General features: G+C 38.0%; 1 protein-coding gene across 1 annotated transcript in view; it reads left to right on the plus strand.

The window, feature by feature from the left end:
• Positions 1 to 16,483, plus strand: part of LOC122334820 (alpha-1,6-mannosylglycoprotein 6-beta-N-acetylglucosaminyltransferase B) — a 78,423-nt gene that overhangs the window by 31,059 nt on the left and 30,881 nt on the right. The window contains 3 exon segments of the mRNA XM_043232716.1: positions 19 to 186; positions 1,137 to 1,301; positions 5,407 to 5,576. Of these exon segments, the coding sequence (XP_043088651.1) occupies positions 19 to 186; positions 1,137 to 1,301; positions 5,407 to 5,576 (503 nt within the window).

The raw sequence follows: 16,483 nt of genomic DNA on the forward strand, positions 1-16,483 counted from the left end.
CATCTCTTTGTTTTCTAGTGGATGAGAGCCAGGTGGACATCGGACCCTTGCTACTCCTTTTATGGAGTAGACGGCTCCGACTGCTCTTTCCTCATCTACCTTAGTGAAGTCGAGTGGTTCTGCCCCCCGCTGGCCTGGAGGAATCAAAGCAGCCACCCCACAACCGGCAGCCTGCCAAAAAGACAGGCGAGTGTCAATCACTGCACCGAATTCATTGCAACAGAGAAGTGTAGGAGTCCGTGAAGTGCGATTAGGGCTAAGAACACACGGCTCTCGGAAACACAAAGGCAGTATTACAGGTATCTTTTTACCAGGAAGACGATCTCAGAACGCGCAGCTCCAAATTAGGACTCATTTTAGTCAGAATTCCGATTTAGCAAGCTGTACAGAAAGCAAGGCCGCTCAGTGGGTTTTAGCGCAGAGACTGTTTGAGCGGTACGTGTGTTCTCACCTGGTTAGTTACTCTCACAGTGTGTTATTTCAAGTGAGAGAGTTCCAGCTGTTTAACTGTTATTCACTACGCCTCTAAGCCCTGCTAAGACTGAAATGAGATATCATTTTATTCTTTTTTTCCCCCCCTAAGGCATACAATACTGTAGCGTTTTCCTGCCTAGCGAAATTACCTCTGTAAGTTCTACATAGCTATTACCAGCACGCGTCTGAACTCTTTTAGAAATACGCCACAATCTCTTATTTTAAAATGACAGTTCTTTCATTTGCAAAAGCCTGATTAACCTCAACCTCATGTCCACCGACCGCTTAAAGTCCATTCATTTAGGTTGTGTTTAAGCACTGCTTTGGAGCTTTTGAGAACTAATCACTGGATTTTTACGGGTTTTAGATTCAAATGATATTCAGAGAGAAGTAGCAAGTCGTTTAATAGCAATGTTCTAGATTGGCAGAACGGTATGTTACTGTATATCCTAAAATTACTATAGTGCTGTCAAAACATTTTTTTTACATAATATATTGGTGTTCTTGTTTACATTTCTATTTATATATATATATATATTGAAGAATATGGTAGGATTAGGAACGTAAAATAAATATGTACTTAATAAGCACTAATAAATATCTAATATACTACTAATATGCATGCTAACAAGCAACTAATGGGCCTTTATCTCTTTCTACAGGCATATTTCCGCTCAGATCTGTCTCTACTGTTGGAGCGGGTCGGCTCGGGCAAAGAATCTCTAAGCTTCATGAGGAGGCGTATGCGCAGGCTGGCTGCGCAGTGGGCTGCAGCTGCACGCAGACTTGATGAGCGTCTGCGCAGTCAGTACAGAGAACAGAAGAGGGTGAGCTGTCACACACTGTCTAAAGAAGGTGAATTAAAGGCTTTATGGGACACAACGAGGTTTCCTCGCAAAACAATGACTTCCTTCACGCCATACGGAAGCGATTTGTTTTTCGAAGTGACATTTGAGTTCGTTATTAACAGGAAGTCTGTCATGTATGGATTCGGATGCGACTGGGACTTCAAACCAGAAGTTTAGCTGCAGATATGGTATTTGATGAAGGTCAAAATAAACGAGACGCGCAATCATACGGCGCAATCACAGATGTCGGTATAAGGATGGGATTAGATTTCTCCGAGGGACCAATAGAGTATGGAATTTACTTTTTTATAGAGGCTTTAATTGATCTGCATGATATTAAAATACAAAAATAGGCCTACAGAACACACATTTACCTAACCTTCTCTGAAAAAATAAAAATAAATAAAAAATATATATATATATATATATATATATATATATATATATATATATAATGTTTATTTATTTATTTATTTTTAATTTAATATATTTTTAATTTATTTATTTATTTTATATTATATTATTTTTATATTTATTTTTGCCATTTCCTTTTTATCTGTTTTACAGACCAATTATTTTCATTTCCTGTCCTAGAGCCAAGCCCGAATGAAAAACTGTGGATTAAATTAAATCAGTCTCCCGGCGAGTTACAGACTCTCGCTTCTGTCACACAGAGAAGTGGTTTTCTGTGAAGAGGTTGACTGCGAGCGTGAAAAAGCTGTTTACTGTAGGTGAAGTCTGCTGCTCGTGAGTTAGGCCGGTGAGGGCAGGGTAATTGCGGGTGCTTGTGAATATGTTCGTGGTGGCTGGTTGCACAGATTTCCCATGTGGTGCTTTTTAATTATGGACTTTTGCTGTCGATTTGTCCTTGTTCGTGCTTTCTCAACCTTCCTTTTGGCTGGGTGCACTTTTGATGTCCTTATTGAGTCATTTAACGTGATGTTAAAGCCAGTAATAGACACGGATTAGCAGATGTCTTTGTTTACCGTGTGTAGGAGGAGAATCTAATGGAATCTTATGGTTTTGGTTTAGAATTAATTTCTTGGATCTTTAATGACTCCACAAACCATTCTATAAACTACAGATTAGGTGCTAAAATCAACATTTGGAAATAAAATATATAGTTCACAGTTAAAGTGTTTAGTTTAATAAATATTATATTATATTACATTATATTTGAGTATATAAATTAGTGTGATCACATCCAAACAACAAGCTTTTGGTTAAGTATATTAATAAGTATATAAATATATGTATAAAAAATCTACAAAATAGACACAAACAGACACATTAATGATAAGACAGACAAATTATGGCAACGTAAGAAAAATATTAAAAAATGAGGTCTCATGCTTAAGTAGGTTAATGCATTCATGCAGCTAACATTAAATAGCAATTTGCAATAGCTTAAAAATAATACGAATTATTATACGTTTTATGTGATGTTATGTTAAAACGTAAATTGTAAATGTTTTAAAAAAGGTAGTATTGTTAATAATGAGTTCATGTAATTAATGTAGTATATTAAATAAATATTAAATAAACCTTATTATACTCAGAATGATTGATTATTAAACTATAATGTGATTTTAAATGATAAATAATAATAGTATAGCTAATTAAACAAGTTATTAATACTTTTTAAATATATTAACAATATAGTAGACTAGACCGGCTAGTAATGTCCCATGCAATCAAAATAAAATTAGCAATTAATAAAATCGAAATAAATAATCAAATCAAACATCAATGCGTCGTTTATTAATGAAAGCATTATATTTTAGGCAGAGAGGTCAAATGAAGTGGCTGAAGCAAAACCAGTATCGATCATGCACTCGGCCTCTATTCCCATCTATCACTTTATCAGCAATTCATTTTCACTGAGAGTGATTTCATTGGGAAACCGCAGAAAAAGAAATTGAGTCCATGTCTGGATATTCTGTGATATTCCATCATTCAGTTGCAGTAAAAAAAAAGAAAAAGTGAAGGCTCACCATCTCCGAATACACTCTTCGCGCGTTTAATCAATGCATTTGCGATAAATGTTGCTTCAAATACCCACATCACCAACAAATGACGAATACAGGTTTACGATACACTTAAAGCACTAAAAAATAACACGCATGCGGTTAGGGTGGTTTGTGATGCTGAGGTGCTGTCAGTCTGTGTCTAGTTTCAGACAAAGTGTCATTTGTAGTATATCAACATGTTAAGAAACCCACACAAATATTTCAGAGGTGTCAGCCTGTCGTCATCTCGGGGGAAGGCCATGCAACTCTTTCATACGTTTGCGCCATGTGAACGGCTGGGGAAAAAAAAAAAAAAAGAAAAGGATAAGACAATGAGCTTCATGAATCATTCTGAAATAGCTTGAAATATGTGAGAGCCGCATTACTCATCTGAGGTGCGTTCAGTGACGTTCGCTCAATAAAAGTAGTCCATCTGTGAGTTCGCTAAATGAACTGCTTTCTGCTTAAAACGAAGAATACGCTATCGTTGTCTTCATGCATGAAAAAGCGCGCCCCGGTTCGGTCGGACGGTTGAGATTGCGAATGCTGGGCAATCAGTGCTCTGATTGAATCTTTTAGCCCGGCCTCTGATTGCGCTCGATAACGAACTAACCAACGGAAATGTCTCGCATGCTGAGATAGTCCGTTGAGGGATGAATAGGTGGAAATAAGAATAAATGAAAACAAACAGCGATCCACGATTAGTGCTGATCCATTAAACCTGTCTGCGACTTGCCCTCAATTAAACATTAAGGCGGGCGGCTGTATGTAATTTTCGTTTCTTCACGGTCGGTGACATGGACGAACAAAGATGACGAGCTAACAATAATGCGGCTTCTGCTGAAAATGCGCCTCCCGAAAATCACTTTGAAAATCACTTCATTTAGCCAATTTAACTTGAAGCGTTTGCTAAATGAATAAATGTTTCGGCCTGGAAATGCTAATAGTGCACTCGACCGTTCATTAGAAGTCGATCACGAGGAGCCTTTCGGACAGAACTCTACCTAGCCGCCATAGATTCATCGCTGACAGAACCCTGAAGACTGAAGATAGCCGAAGTAAAGTGTCGCATGATAGAGCATGCATACATCTCTAGACAGGTGGAGCTGGGGGAGGTGGAGGTTTTCAGAGACCTATTCATTCCCAAATACGGTTATGCAAAATCAAATAAATAAATAAATACTATTGAGTGCAACTTTATATTTGCAACACAATTAAGTGTTTCCAAAAGAAATCAATGAATTAAAACAATTGTTGTTATTGTTATTAGTAGTAGTAGTAGTAGTAGCAGTATGAGCAATTTATTTTAATTGTTTCATGCATAAGATTTGCCGATTTTAATATGAAATTGTAAAAGCATTACACATTTTAAACTTTGACTGTCCACTACACACACACACACACACACACACACACACAACAACAAACTAGAGAGCGCATGTTACATTCTATTTCTTGCTTCGCTAGCTGGATATTGTTGCTACATTCAGTGCATCGGAGCAGTTATATCGAGATTGATGTTACTCCTAAAAAAAACCTCTTCTTTCTCGTGGTCTCACAGTGCCTCACCTACATCTCTGTACAAACCCATACTTCATTTGGAGCTTTTTTTTTTCCTTTTGCTGTAGTATTCATACAGACTTATGTAAGAACGCAGCTTTAACGCAATCTTTCATTCGTTTTGGACGGTTGTATACGTTCTTTATATCCGAAAGGGAACGCAACACTGAAGTAAACTCAGACTGCTGTCAGGAAAAGAGACTTAGCGCTGTATGTTTTTATCCTTTTGTATATGTAGGTTGAGTGCACCTATTCACTTGAAATGTAGAAAAACGTGTTTTTTAGTGAAAAGGGCAAATGTTGTCAACCTTGCGTGGTGACTGGAAGAACTGCAGATCCAAATAATATGCATTTTTCAATCATGCCTATAGACTGGACTATAACTAAAATGGTTTCCAATAAAATAAGATGAGATAGAATTAAGTCTAATGTGCACAGTAATGCAGAAATAGCATAATGTGTTATTAGTCACGTAGAAACATGTCATTCTGGACCTCTTTTCCCTCTTCTTTCAGATCTTGGTGCACGTGGGCTTTCTCACAGAGGAGTCTGGTGATGTGTTCAGTCCAAAGGTGCTGAAGGGTGGCCCGCTCGGAGAGATGGTCCAGTGGGCAGACATCCTGACCACCCTTCATGTGCTGGGACATAACCTCAAGATATCACTCTCAGTCAAAGAACTGCAGGGGTGAGTCTCTTGATAATGCTTTTATTCAAAAGCTTCGGTACTGTTTACGATCTGATGACCTGTGTAGATGTACTTCAGCTGCATCGTATTGAATCAGATACACTATTACATATTATCATAGGACCTATTTATAGAATTCAGAAACCCTTATTATTAGCGACACCGGTGGCCATTAAGTGAACTGCAGACAAAAACTTAACAAGCCCAACCGAACCCTACTACTGTGTATTTTGCACGGTTTTAGTTTTTGTCATCTCTTACCTTTTCTAAGTCACCTCATTAAATTCCTGCGTACAGTACTAAGAGTGTTTTTTAGCGCTACGAACAGCTCCCGTAGACGCACGACAGTCCGTTTGCGTTTGCTCTATTTAAACGCGAAATATCCTTGAAAGATTTTAAAGCGCATCATTTATACTTGCCTTGAATGCTGTAGTTTTTATTAGAGCAGAAGAGAAGGCTATTACGAAATACCCTAGGGGTGACACCTGCTTGAATGTAAGCATGTAATCGGTACGACTTTGTCAAACTGTTGACGAGAAGGCGGTAAGTGAACAAAGTAAACCGTTAAATCATGTATATGAGCTTGGAAGCGAATGAATGTTGTGGTGAAGGCTTTGATAAATTGCAGGAAGAAAAATGGCAACATCTAACATTGAACTTTACTATCTCTGGATGCTCCTGGTGAATTTAAATTAGTTGAAAAACTGGAGCACCATGACAACAGGTTTCTGTCTCGCTTTAGGCTGGACAACAACCGGCTTGACCTTCTCTTGAGAAAAAGGGTACAATTTTTCTTCTCGCACAACGTAGAAGTGTGGACGTCTACATGGAAAGATATGATGGACTGCAGTTATATCAATTATATCATAAAAGTAACTGTCTTCGGTGCTTTTAAACGATCTGTATCATTAAAAGCGCCACGTAAATAAAGTATTGATTGATTGTTTGACGGTAGCCTCTAAAGGGCAGCACTAAATGGACGACAGACAATAATAATATTAAAAAGTTTCAGCCAAAATAAGAAAAAATGCGCACATCTACATTCTGTACAAAAGTTTTCACCCCCCTTGTTCCTAATTCATGGTTTCTCAGTGAGCGCTTGAAACTTCTGTAATAGTTCCTGAGTTGTCAAAATGCTGCAATTATGAGGTGTTTAAATTTATATTGATTTTAAAAAAAATAATATAAATATATCATTGCTCCTATATCAAATGAACTGATTCTTGTTTTTAAAACGGATTGATATAAAATATGAAATGCTGCATGAAATAGGACTCATTTTACCTTCACTTTCAAACTCTGCCAGTTTCCCGGGATTAAAACGCATGGTCAGTCAATCAAAATTACGAGTAAAATGCCACAAGGTTGCAAAGTGGGATCTGTCATCGCAAACTGTCTGGTAATCATTGGATATGCCTCAAAGGACTGCAAACGGGGTCAAAGTTGAAACAGCTTGAACGCCACGCAACAATGCTTGATTGACAACCAAGCGCTGGAGGTAATGTTGCAATTCACGGTTTGCTCGACAGTTTAATGCATCGAGCAACGCTGACGCGAGTTGCGAAAAGGCCTTTACACGAGTATCTGCCAGTCTCTGTTCGGCAGACAGTTCTATCAGCCCTTCTCTGATTAATGCTTCAATACGCTGAAAGATAACGCCATTCTCGCTTCGCTTTCAAAAGTTCAGCGTTCGGTTTTTGTTAACCCGAGTGAAATGTGCGAAAATCGCCTTCAGTTACAGTTTTTGCGTTTAACTTGAAGACATTCTTCTTTAATCTGTTTTGTCAGAAGATGCGAGGCTGCCGGAGTTAATGGTCTTGCCGATCCATATCTCTGACAGACTTCAATATGTCGCTTTGAAGTTGGATGAAATGCGATTTCTATAGTCTTGTCGTGAGAAAGCAAAATGAATTCCTCTATTATGATCTGATACGTCTATAAATCGGCCTGCGAAACAGTGAACCGCCTGTATGAGAGCCAACACGCTAATGCGCTTTATCAATTCTTTGCGGTGTCTAATAGAATCACTCTAGGAAACTGTCTCTCCGTTTCTCAAGACTGCTCTGCTCCGATTCGCTCAAGTAAATTATTTCTACAAATAAATGTCTCCTCGTCGCTTGCATTTGCCAACAAACAAACCCCTAAGCTTAACAGGGACCTGAGCCATATCTATAGGGACCAAAATATCACAGGCTGTTTTCCAAAACCCAGTAAGTCTTCTAAGGCAACATCCAAAACTAAAATAGAACGGGGCTAAATCCAAGCGATTTCAAAAGAGTTTGTTGTTAGCATGCTAATGACGCAGTTTTAAATTCCCTTTTAACCAATGTCGGTTGACTTGACGAATGTATTTGCAGCGCGCAAGACCAGTTCCTATGTATCTGAGTTATATAAACTCACAGTCAAATAAAAAATCAGCAACAAAAATCTGATGTGAACCGTCCCGTAATGTGGTTTCTTTTGCTCAAAAATACTCAAAAGGGGAAATGGAGCTTATGATGGCAGCTGTAGTGACGCATTGAATTTACAAATGCATTTTTGGCTGGTTTTATCTAGAAGGCCGGACTTTTTCTGACAATGCACATTGAATGTTCATCCAGTAGTAATATAGGTGAACAGTCTTGGTATAAACAGTCTTCAGCAGTACTCCACATGTCTGAATGTGTGCGCATTTTCCTTTGGAAGATCTTTTATTATTGAAGAAATTCGAAATATATTTCTAAGGCAATTCTGCCTTAGACACCATTGTTGCATGATGATGATGATGATGATGATGATCCATTATTATTATTATTTATTAAAAAAATTCTAAATATATTTTAAGATTATTCTCCTCTTTATAATTTTGGATACACATACTATATAGTTATATATAACTACAATAACTTGTTTTGTATAACTTATTTATTGAATAAAATCTAAATTATTTTTATTTTTATATATATATATTTTTATTTTATTATAATTATTATATTATCATTATTTGATATTTATCTAAATTTATCGATTGGGAAATTTTTCCGCTTTATCCAGGATTTATCAATTTATTTACAGAAAGTGAAGCAGTGCATTTCTGACACTGATTTCATTTCAAATTATATTTCTCTCAAAACATTTTGTTTTGTCTGTTCGTTCATTTTTCGATTTATTGATTTACTTACCTATTTATTTATTTATAGAACGTAATACAGTGCATTTCTGATTACTCTAATTATTCTGCCAAACATTTGATTCATTCATTTGTTTCCTTATCTATTTATTTCCTTACTCCATAAAACATACTACAGCATACTATAGTCTTCGGACTATGAAGGGCTCATGCCGCTTTACAGTGCTGCCTATATGGAGCTCAGCAGATTATAAGACAGAGACGCATAGATTTGCGGGATAGACTCCACCTAGCAACTACGTAGTAACGACCGAGAGCACCCTAGCAACCACCTTGTTCAGCACAGAAAAGCCCAGAATTAGTCCTGATTGTAGCTCAGTGTCTCCTGACTCTCCGACGACTCTCACTAATGCAGCGCGCTCTGATTGGCTTTCCCTCTTCACTGCATACTTCATGTGTTTTCTCTGCAGGGAATAGGCAGATGTCTGTTCTCCAGCTGTTGGAGAGGTTTATGATACTCTCTCCTCCACAGCAGCTGCCGTCCCTCTATTCTCATCTTTATTCCCGCTGGCTGTGTGCTGTCAGTGTCAAAGCGGAGCTCAGATCCACAGCAAAAACATGAAACACTGATGCTTCCTGTCAAAAGCCCAGCACATGCTACACGACAGAAGCTTGTCGTCCTTTCGTGTTTTAAAATGTCACGAAAAAGCTCAGATTCGGCACAGGTCAGTTCTCGCCGAAGATATGAAAATGTAAAAAAAAAAAATAAATGCATGCCTGAAGCTGTGGAGTGGAGGGAGGACAGGTTATTATTTTAAACCTCCGTTATTGTTTTATTGCATTTTAACAGAGTTAAAAATGTGCAAATGCATGCTTCGAGTCACATTTCTACACAGCGAACGCACAAATATATATTGTTTGTAAGCTCACAGCGTATTACAGACATTGATCATTTTCTATTAGTATTTGTAGTATTGCTATGCTACTGCATATATTTTAATATTTTTTTTTATTTTTATTTCCATTATTTAAAATTGAACTATTTTAATTGTATTTTATTTCACAATATCAAATTAATTACATTTCAGCTTCAGTCGCAAACAGTAACAAACCATTTTAGTAATTTTTTTCGGTTTCCTTTTACGTGTTTTTTTTTTTATGTTCAAATTTTTACATGCATGCTTCAATAAAGCGCGCAAATATACCATTTACAAATATATATGAACATTTCCGCACTTTATTCGTGTCCTATTACAGAATTAGTATTTTTTTGGTTTATTTTTTCAACTTTTTTTAATGCTGGTAAGGATGAAAAAACATCAATGTGTTATATTTTATTTCCCAAAAATTACAAAAATATGTTACATTACATTTTAGACCCATAAACGTTTATTTTCGTATCATTAATTTAACGCACAGATGAAAACCAGAGCTGTTTGCATTTGTCCTCTGCTTCTGAATATGAAGAGATGTGCTTTTGCATTTTTAATGGCTTATAAAAAAACATTTTTTTATGGAGAATTGTTAAATAACTGTCATTGCGCGATGATTCCCAGATATAACGGTGCTAATATGCGAGCACGCTGACAGTGAGGATGGATAGTGTTTGCGACGCCGTGTCCGTCAACGTCGGATCGCGCCGTGTTTCAATCGAGCAGAAGTCCACCTCTCCATAAATCTAGAAACTCTCCTATAATAAATTATTATTACGCAAGCATTTCAAAAGGTGTCAGTTGTTGATTGAAAGCCTGTCGCTCTGTTTGCTTGAAGGGAGAGCACTATTTTGTTTTCACCGTGAAAACCCAACACTTGCGGCCTATGCGTGGTGTAAAGCATTTGAAGTACCTGTCAGAGGAAAAGGTCACGTGGAGTTATGAATAATTATAAAACAATCTTCCTGTAGGATGAGGCAATAAAGCCTCATGAATAATTATAAGACACTGCTGACATATACAAGTACGCGCTATACGCTTCCTGTGATGTCAAACCCAGAAGACAAGAAAGAATTCAGGGAAAATGAACTGATGTGGAAATAATTGACTTATTTAAAAATTTTGGTGATCCAACGTAGGCGTGTTTAGAAAAGTGACAAAGCAGCTTTATGCAAATTAGGAGTGAGGTCATGCGGCGACTACCAATAGGAGCTCATGCGACCTGTAAAGGGATAGTTACGTTTTGGCCCGTCGTGGCCTCAAGATGCTGTGTTGAGGGAACCAAATATTTTTCTCATGGTCACGGTTTTAATCTGTAAACAAAGCTGCATGACCATAGCTACCTGGTTCTCAGAGTTTATTAACAATAAACATTTAATTCATGTGTATATATTAATATTATCGTTTTTGTAAGTGCCCTGCGAAGTGGACATCAGTAAATTCTGCCGTATATCAAGTTCGAAGCGACGTATTCGTTCCGTTCAAAGGGCATTGTAGGGTGTGAGACGTGAATTTAAAATGTAAATTGTATTAGGTGTTTCGAAGTGAAGAACCTTTTTGTTTTTTAGAGAGTAGGAAGCAATGAGCGAGGTGTCGGGACCATGTTGACCGTAACACAGTTCATGCACGGAGCTCACTTCTAACAATCTTGTTATTGGAATCAAGTGTGTTAACTAAAGGTTCTTGAGGCGTACTTGAGGTTCAGTTTAGTCTGGTCAGCACTTTTGGGCCAATCGTGACATTCCTACTCCCAGTTGCCTCCCCTTTCTTCCTGACCTTCACATGGACTTTGTGAGATTGTGGGATGAGCCATATTTAGCTCGGCTGCATCTTTTTAGCATGCACATTATGCAAATGTTGAGGGCACCTTCTGGGTTTTTTCGGCACCTCAACTAAGTTGGCGGTCGAGAAGTTCAGGGAGGTGAAGTCCATTGACTTTAGCAAACTCATTCTCTGCTGTCCCGAGTCTCCCTATAACTTCTGAGGGGCCTGGTCCATTTTGATCTGAGGATCATAGGCAGGATCAGAAAAGTATCTTGGCCACTCACACCCCCTTTAGGAGAAGGGCGCAGAGGCGAGTGCTAAGAGAGAAAGAGTGAATCTCAGGAAGGTGTTGGATGAAAAGCGTTCCTATTCTGAAACACGCTGTGATTCTAACACTTCTTGATGCTTTCTCACCCCCTTAAGAGTGTTTTTACACCGCTTCTTACATCGTGTTCTGAGGCTGGACTCGTATTCGTATGTGTTTCACTTGTTGATGAACCATTGACTGATTTGGTCTCCCTTGTGATGTGGGCAGTGGACTAACCACCTTATCAGGGTTTTTTAAGGAGGCCACCCCCTGAGCACTTATTAAGCTGTTAGGGCTTTAAGTTGATGGTCTACCTCATTTACCAATTAATCTTGAGGTAGTTCCCCACCCTTCCTACAGGGTCTTTTTAAGAAGGTGGTCCCACTGGACCCTGCAGGCTAACATATGCTGTTGAGTATAGCTTCTAGTGGGATGACCCTCCTGTTTGGCTGCGTTCCCCATTTTTTCAGAGATGGATAGCCTCAGGCTTCAGTGGCTTGCCTCTTTCTAAAGGTAAAGTTATGTGTCTGTAGCTTTCCTTGGTGGGAAGCGGCGTCTGCAAGAAGAAGCACTTCCAGTTCTCTAGAATAGGAACTTCTCAGGTTACATATGTAACCACTGTTGCCCAAAAGGGAATACCTAGAACTTTTTCTTGTTTTTTTTGCCCTCTTATACCTCAGAGCTCCCGTCTATGACTTTATAGTTCTCATATTGTCCACTAGAGATTTATTTTAATTGATATAGTTAAACTGTAGTATTTTATTTTCAACTTTAATCATAGCTAAGTACAAATTTTGTAAATGTACACACACACACATATACATACATAAATGCATTCTTAGCAGCAAGAATTTGCGCATTAGGCATAAAAGTCTATCAGTCTATAACAACAATTCAGCACAGCCTCTTGCTAACCTCCAAGAATACAATGGCTGTGAATTTGATGGGAATATATTATAGCCATCACTGTGCGGATGACTAGGAGTCCCGGGCATTTGTGGAGAACAGGTTCAGTGAGAGGAAGAGCAACACACAGCTAGCAGATACAGTTTGTCACACAAGCTGTAAAGCTGTGTGCTACAAGACGCCAGAGGTGAGAAAAGAAACACAGACAGCTGTCACGTCCCATCAGGGATCTCCTGTACAACAGACTGGTAATTATTCAGCATCAGTGTAAGCTAGAGAGAAACAAAATTAAGATTAATGCAGTGTTAATATCGTCTGTTACATTTCATTCTGTCGTTAGCGGTGTCTAGCTGATGTCTCTCCCTGTTAGCAACCCATACTCCTGTCACACTCAAAGGAAAATGAGCCGGTGAAGGGAAAAAAATGGGGTCTCTCCTGCTGCGAGGGGACAGCGGGTTTAAAAACTGTCATTCAGTGCACTTTGAATTAGAGGAGCATATGTCTGCAGCGCAGCACTGCGGCATCATCGGCTCACTTCTCAAATCACCACTGTCTTTCACTCTGAGGAATGTTAATGATGTGCATAATTTAAAGGAATAGTTCAGCCAGAGATAAAAATTCAGTCATCATTTGCTCACCCTCATCTCGTTCTGAACCTGCATGACTTTCTTTCTTCTGGGACCAAATGAAAAAAATACACGTCAGATAAGCATTTTTCAACAACCTGAAATATATATATATATATATATATATATATATATATATATATATATATATATATATATATATATATATATATATATCATAATAAATACAATTGAAATAATATTTATGATCAACAAGCCTGCTTTTATTTGGTACAAAAACATTGTGAAATATTATTATAATTTCATATAACTGTTTTTAATTTTAATGCATTTTCAGCATCATTATTAGTCTTCAGTGTTACATGATCCTTCAGAAGTCATTGTAATATGCAAATCTTCTTATATTTCTTATTATAAACTGTAATTTAAAAAATAAGTATCTTTAAAGGACGCAATTTAATGTTTTTGGTGAATTGAATGTGCAATTAAAATGTATACATTTTTAAAATATATTATTTACATGTTTTTTTATATTTATTAATTTATTTATTGGTCTATATTTGTATTGCTTTGAAATATTTAATTATTTATAGTTATTTTTAATCATTTTTATTCCGTCTTATTTTATTTTCCCACACAAAGTTGTTGCGTTTAGAATAAAGCCCATGCTTTGACCGTTGTTTTATGATCATTTAAGGTATTTTTTTCACAGCTTGATATCCCCAATCTCCATTTTCGTTGTCATTGCACGAAAAAAGGAGCAACAAAGACAGCTATTCCTGTGCTGATGTAGAAAGAAAAAAAATATTTTCATTTCTGAACAACAGTACCCTTGATATAAACAGGATTTTCCTAATTCACTACATGCTGTATGTATCAAAGAAATCCCTGACCGTCGCCGCTCTTTTATATGTTATGATCAGAACATAAGGCACGACTTTCTCCATGGTTTGTGTTTATACCTCATGCAGTCGTAATGTTCAGGGCCCTCATTATTTTACCCTAGTCAGTATCAAGGTACTGTATCAGACTGTGTTTCACAGATCATCCCTTCAGTTTTTCTTTAAACTCACTCTCTAACCCCTGAATGCACTTTTTTTTTTCTTTATTGCCACGGGGCACTTACTCTCTTACCGTTTCTCTGTATTGTTGTTCGGCTGCTTTGAAGCTCTATCTCGAGCAGCCACAGCGCTGCGTTTGAAAGCAGCGTCAGGTTCCTAATCAAGATAACGCTTCAGAATCTCGCTAACACACATGAGACCTTTTATGGACACAAAGCATGTCGTTAAATTATCGGCTGCCTGTAAGCGAACGAACGCCGTCGTACCAAAAAAAGAATAACAACGTATTACAATACTTGGAAGACAAATTTGTACCCCGAGGTACGAATAATGGATTTCCATTACTGAAGCTATTCGGTAAAACATTCAGCAAACCAACGGTTCACATGTGCTGCCGACGACGCATACGAGGCGCCGGAGATGTCAGTTATTGCTAGAACGGTCTTATTGCTTTCCCGCTTACAGGCCTGATTCACATCACAACAAAGTGCTCCAAAGGGGTCGTGTCATGCACATTTTGTAGAGGTTTGTTGTTCGTGTTCTTTAAAAACAGTTCGTAAATGTTGTTTTTCTTAACAGTGGAATCCTATGCAGAGTGGAAGGTGCTACACACACGGTCAGAAACAGGGTTTTGTTAAAGTTGGTTTTATTTACGTGTTTTTTTTTTTTAGATTATAACGCTGATTGAGATCGGTTGGCTTTTCAGTTCATCAAACGGAAACGTTTTCTCAAGAATTGACCCCTTTAGAGGTTTTTGCAGACTTTGGAGGCATAAAATATTTAATGCACTAATGTGCAATACGATTTAAATACGACTGGCTTCGTGGAAAATGTTCTTATTTTTGTGCCAATAGCTCCTGATATGTACTCTGATCTTCGGCTAATTGGAATAAAATAAATCAGTTTGCTTGTTCATTGAACCAATCAAAGTGAGCGAGGTTACTGAATTACTGAAAAGAAGATAATCAGAGTGCGATCAGTTCAGTTGAGGGGTTTGGTTATCCGTATTTGTTAAAAATCGGGTTGAGTATTAACCTGCAATACGCACAGGAGCTTAAACGAGACATTTCTGGTAAATGACATTTCTAAATCATATTGCCAAACATACTGGACATTTCCCAGTCCATAAAAAGTAGGATTATGTAGAATTATACATCGGAATCCATGGCGATTGAATGTAGCGTCAACTCTTAATGGATAAACTGCGATTTAAAAGATCTTTCCACTTGAAACTGTGTGTAAATGGAAGTGGAAATGCGGATTATCAAAACCCGGGAAGCGATCTTTATCTTTCCTGAGCTTGTAACCATTGCTTGAGGTGGAATCATATTGAAAGGGCCCCCTGGTGGCGAGCGAGTAAGGGGATGAATATTTATGACCGTTTTACATTAAATTGATTCATTTACTGGAACATGGGGCTCGCTGTGGTCGAAAAGAAGTGCAATAGCATTTCACGTTCTACTGGAGATAGCAAGCAAACCCGGCATCTTGAGAATAAAGCATGGTCTCTTATCAAGATTGTGTCAACCTGATAGTCTTAAACACAACAGGGTCAGTTAATCTAAATCCCAGGGCTTTTATTCCGTAGTGAACCGCACACTTCAGTGCTTTAGGAAACTGCTCGATAACTTTTAAAGCCAAACAAATATTACGAATTGTAAAAGGATTAAAATTGTTATAAGATTACAATGGTTTACATTCACTCTGTAAAGCAAATGTGTGTCTTTGGGGGCTTATTTCTAATGCGGCATTCATTTGCTAAGAGATTTTTTTCTAAAGAGAGAGAATAAGTGAGTAGCGATTGGGATTTCTGTCTGTGCCCGTCTCGCGTCTCTAGGTGTCTGATTCATTTGAGTGCAGTGAGCCGACACTAACAGACAAATCTCTTCCATATGACACAAATCGCTGGTCACACGGAGTGCTTCATTACTTTCCTGCCGTTTTTCAATCTGAACCCCAGTGGTCCCATGTGAAGCCCTAACGTCTGACAAGAATGGAAGTCTTTGGCTATATTTATAGACCCAGGGTCAAAATGAAGTGGTACGTTCGCTATAGAATCTATCCTCAGGCTTTCTTTCATATCAGGAGAGAGATTAGTGTGGCTCTATTGAATTGGAACTGTGTGCGAGAGCTGTGTACTCAGCAGTGTATACTCAGAACATGATCTCCTCCCTGGAAATGTGTGTCTGCATCCAGATTGGACGGTCTTTCTTCCAGTGCGACTCTGAAAAAAAAAGATTA

Source organism: Puntigrus tetrazona, chromosome 3 (assembly GCF_018831695.1).
Source record: "Puntigrus tetrazona isolate hp1 chromosome 3, ASM1883169v1, whole genome shotgun sequence".
NCBI classification, from domain to species: Eukaryota; Metazoa; Chordata; class Actinopteri; order Cypriniformes; family Cyprinidae; genus Puntigrus; species Puntigrus tetrazona.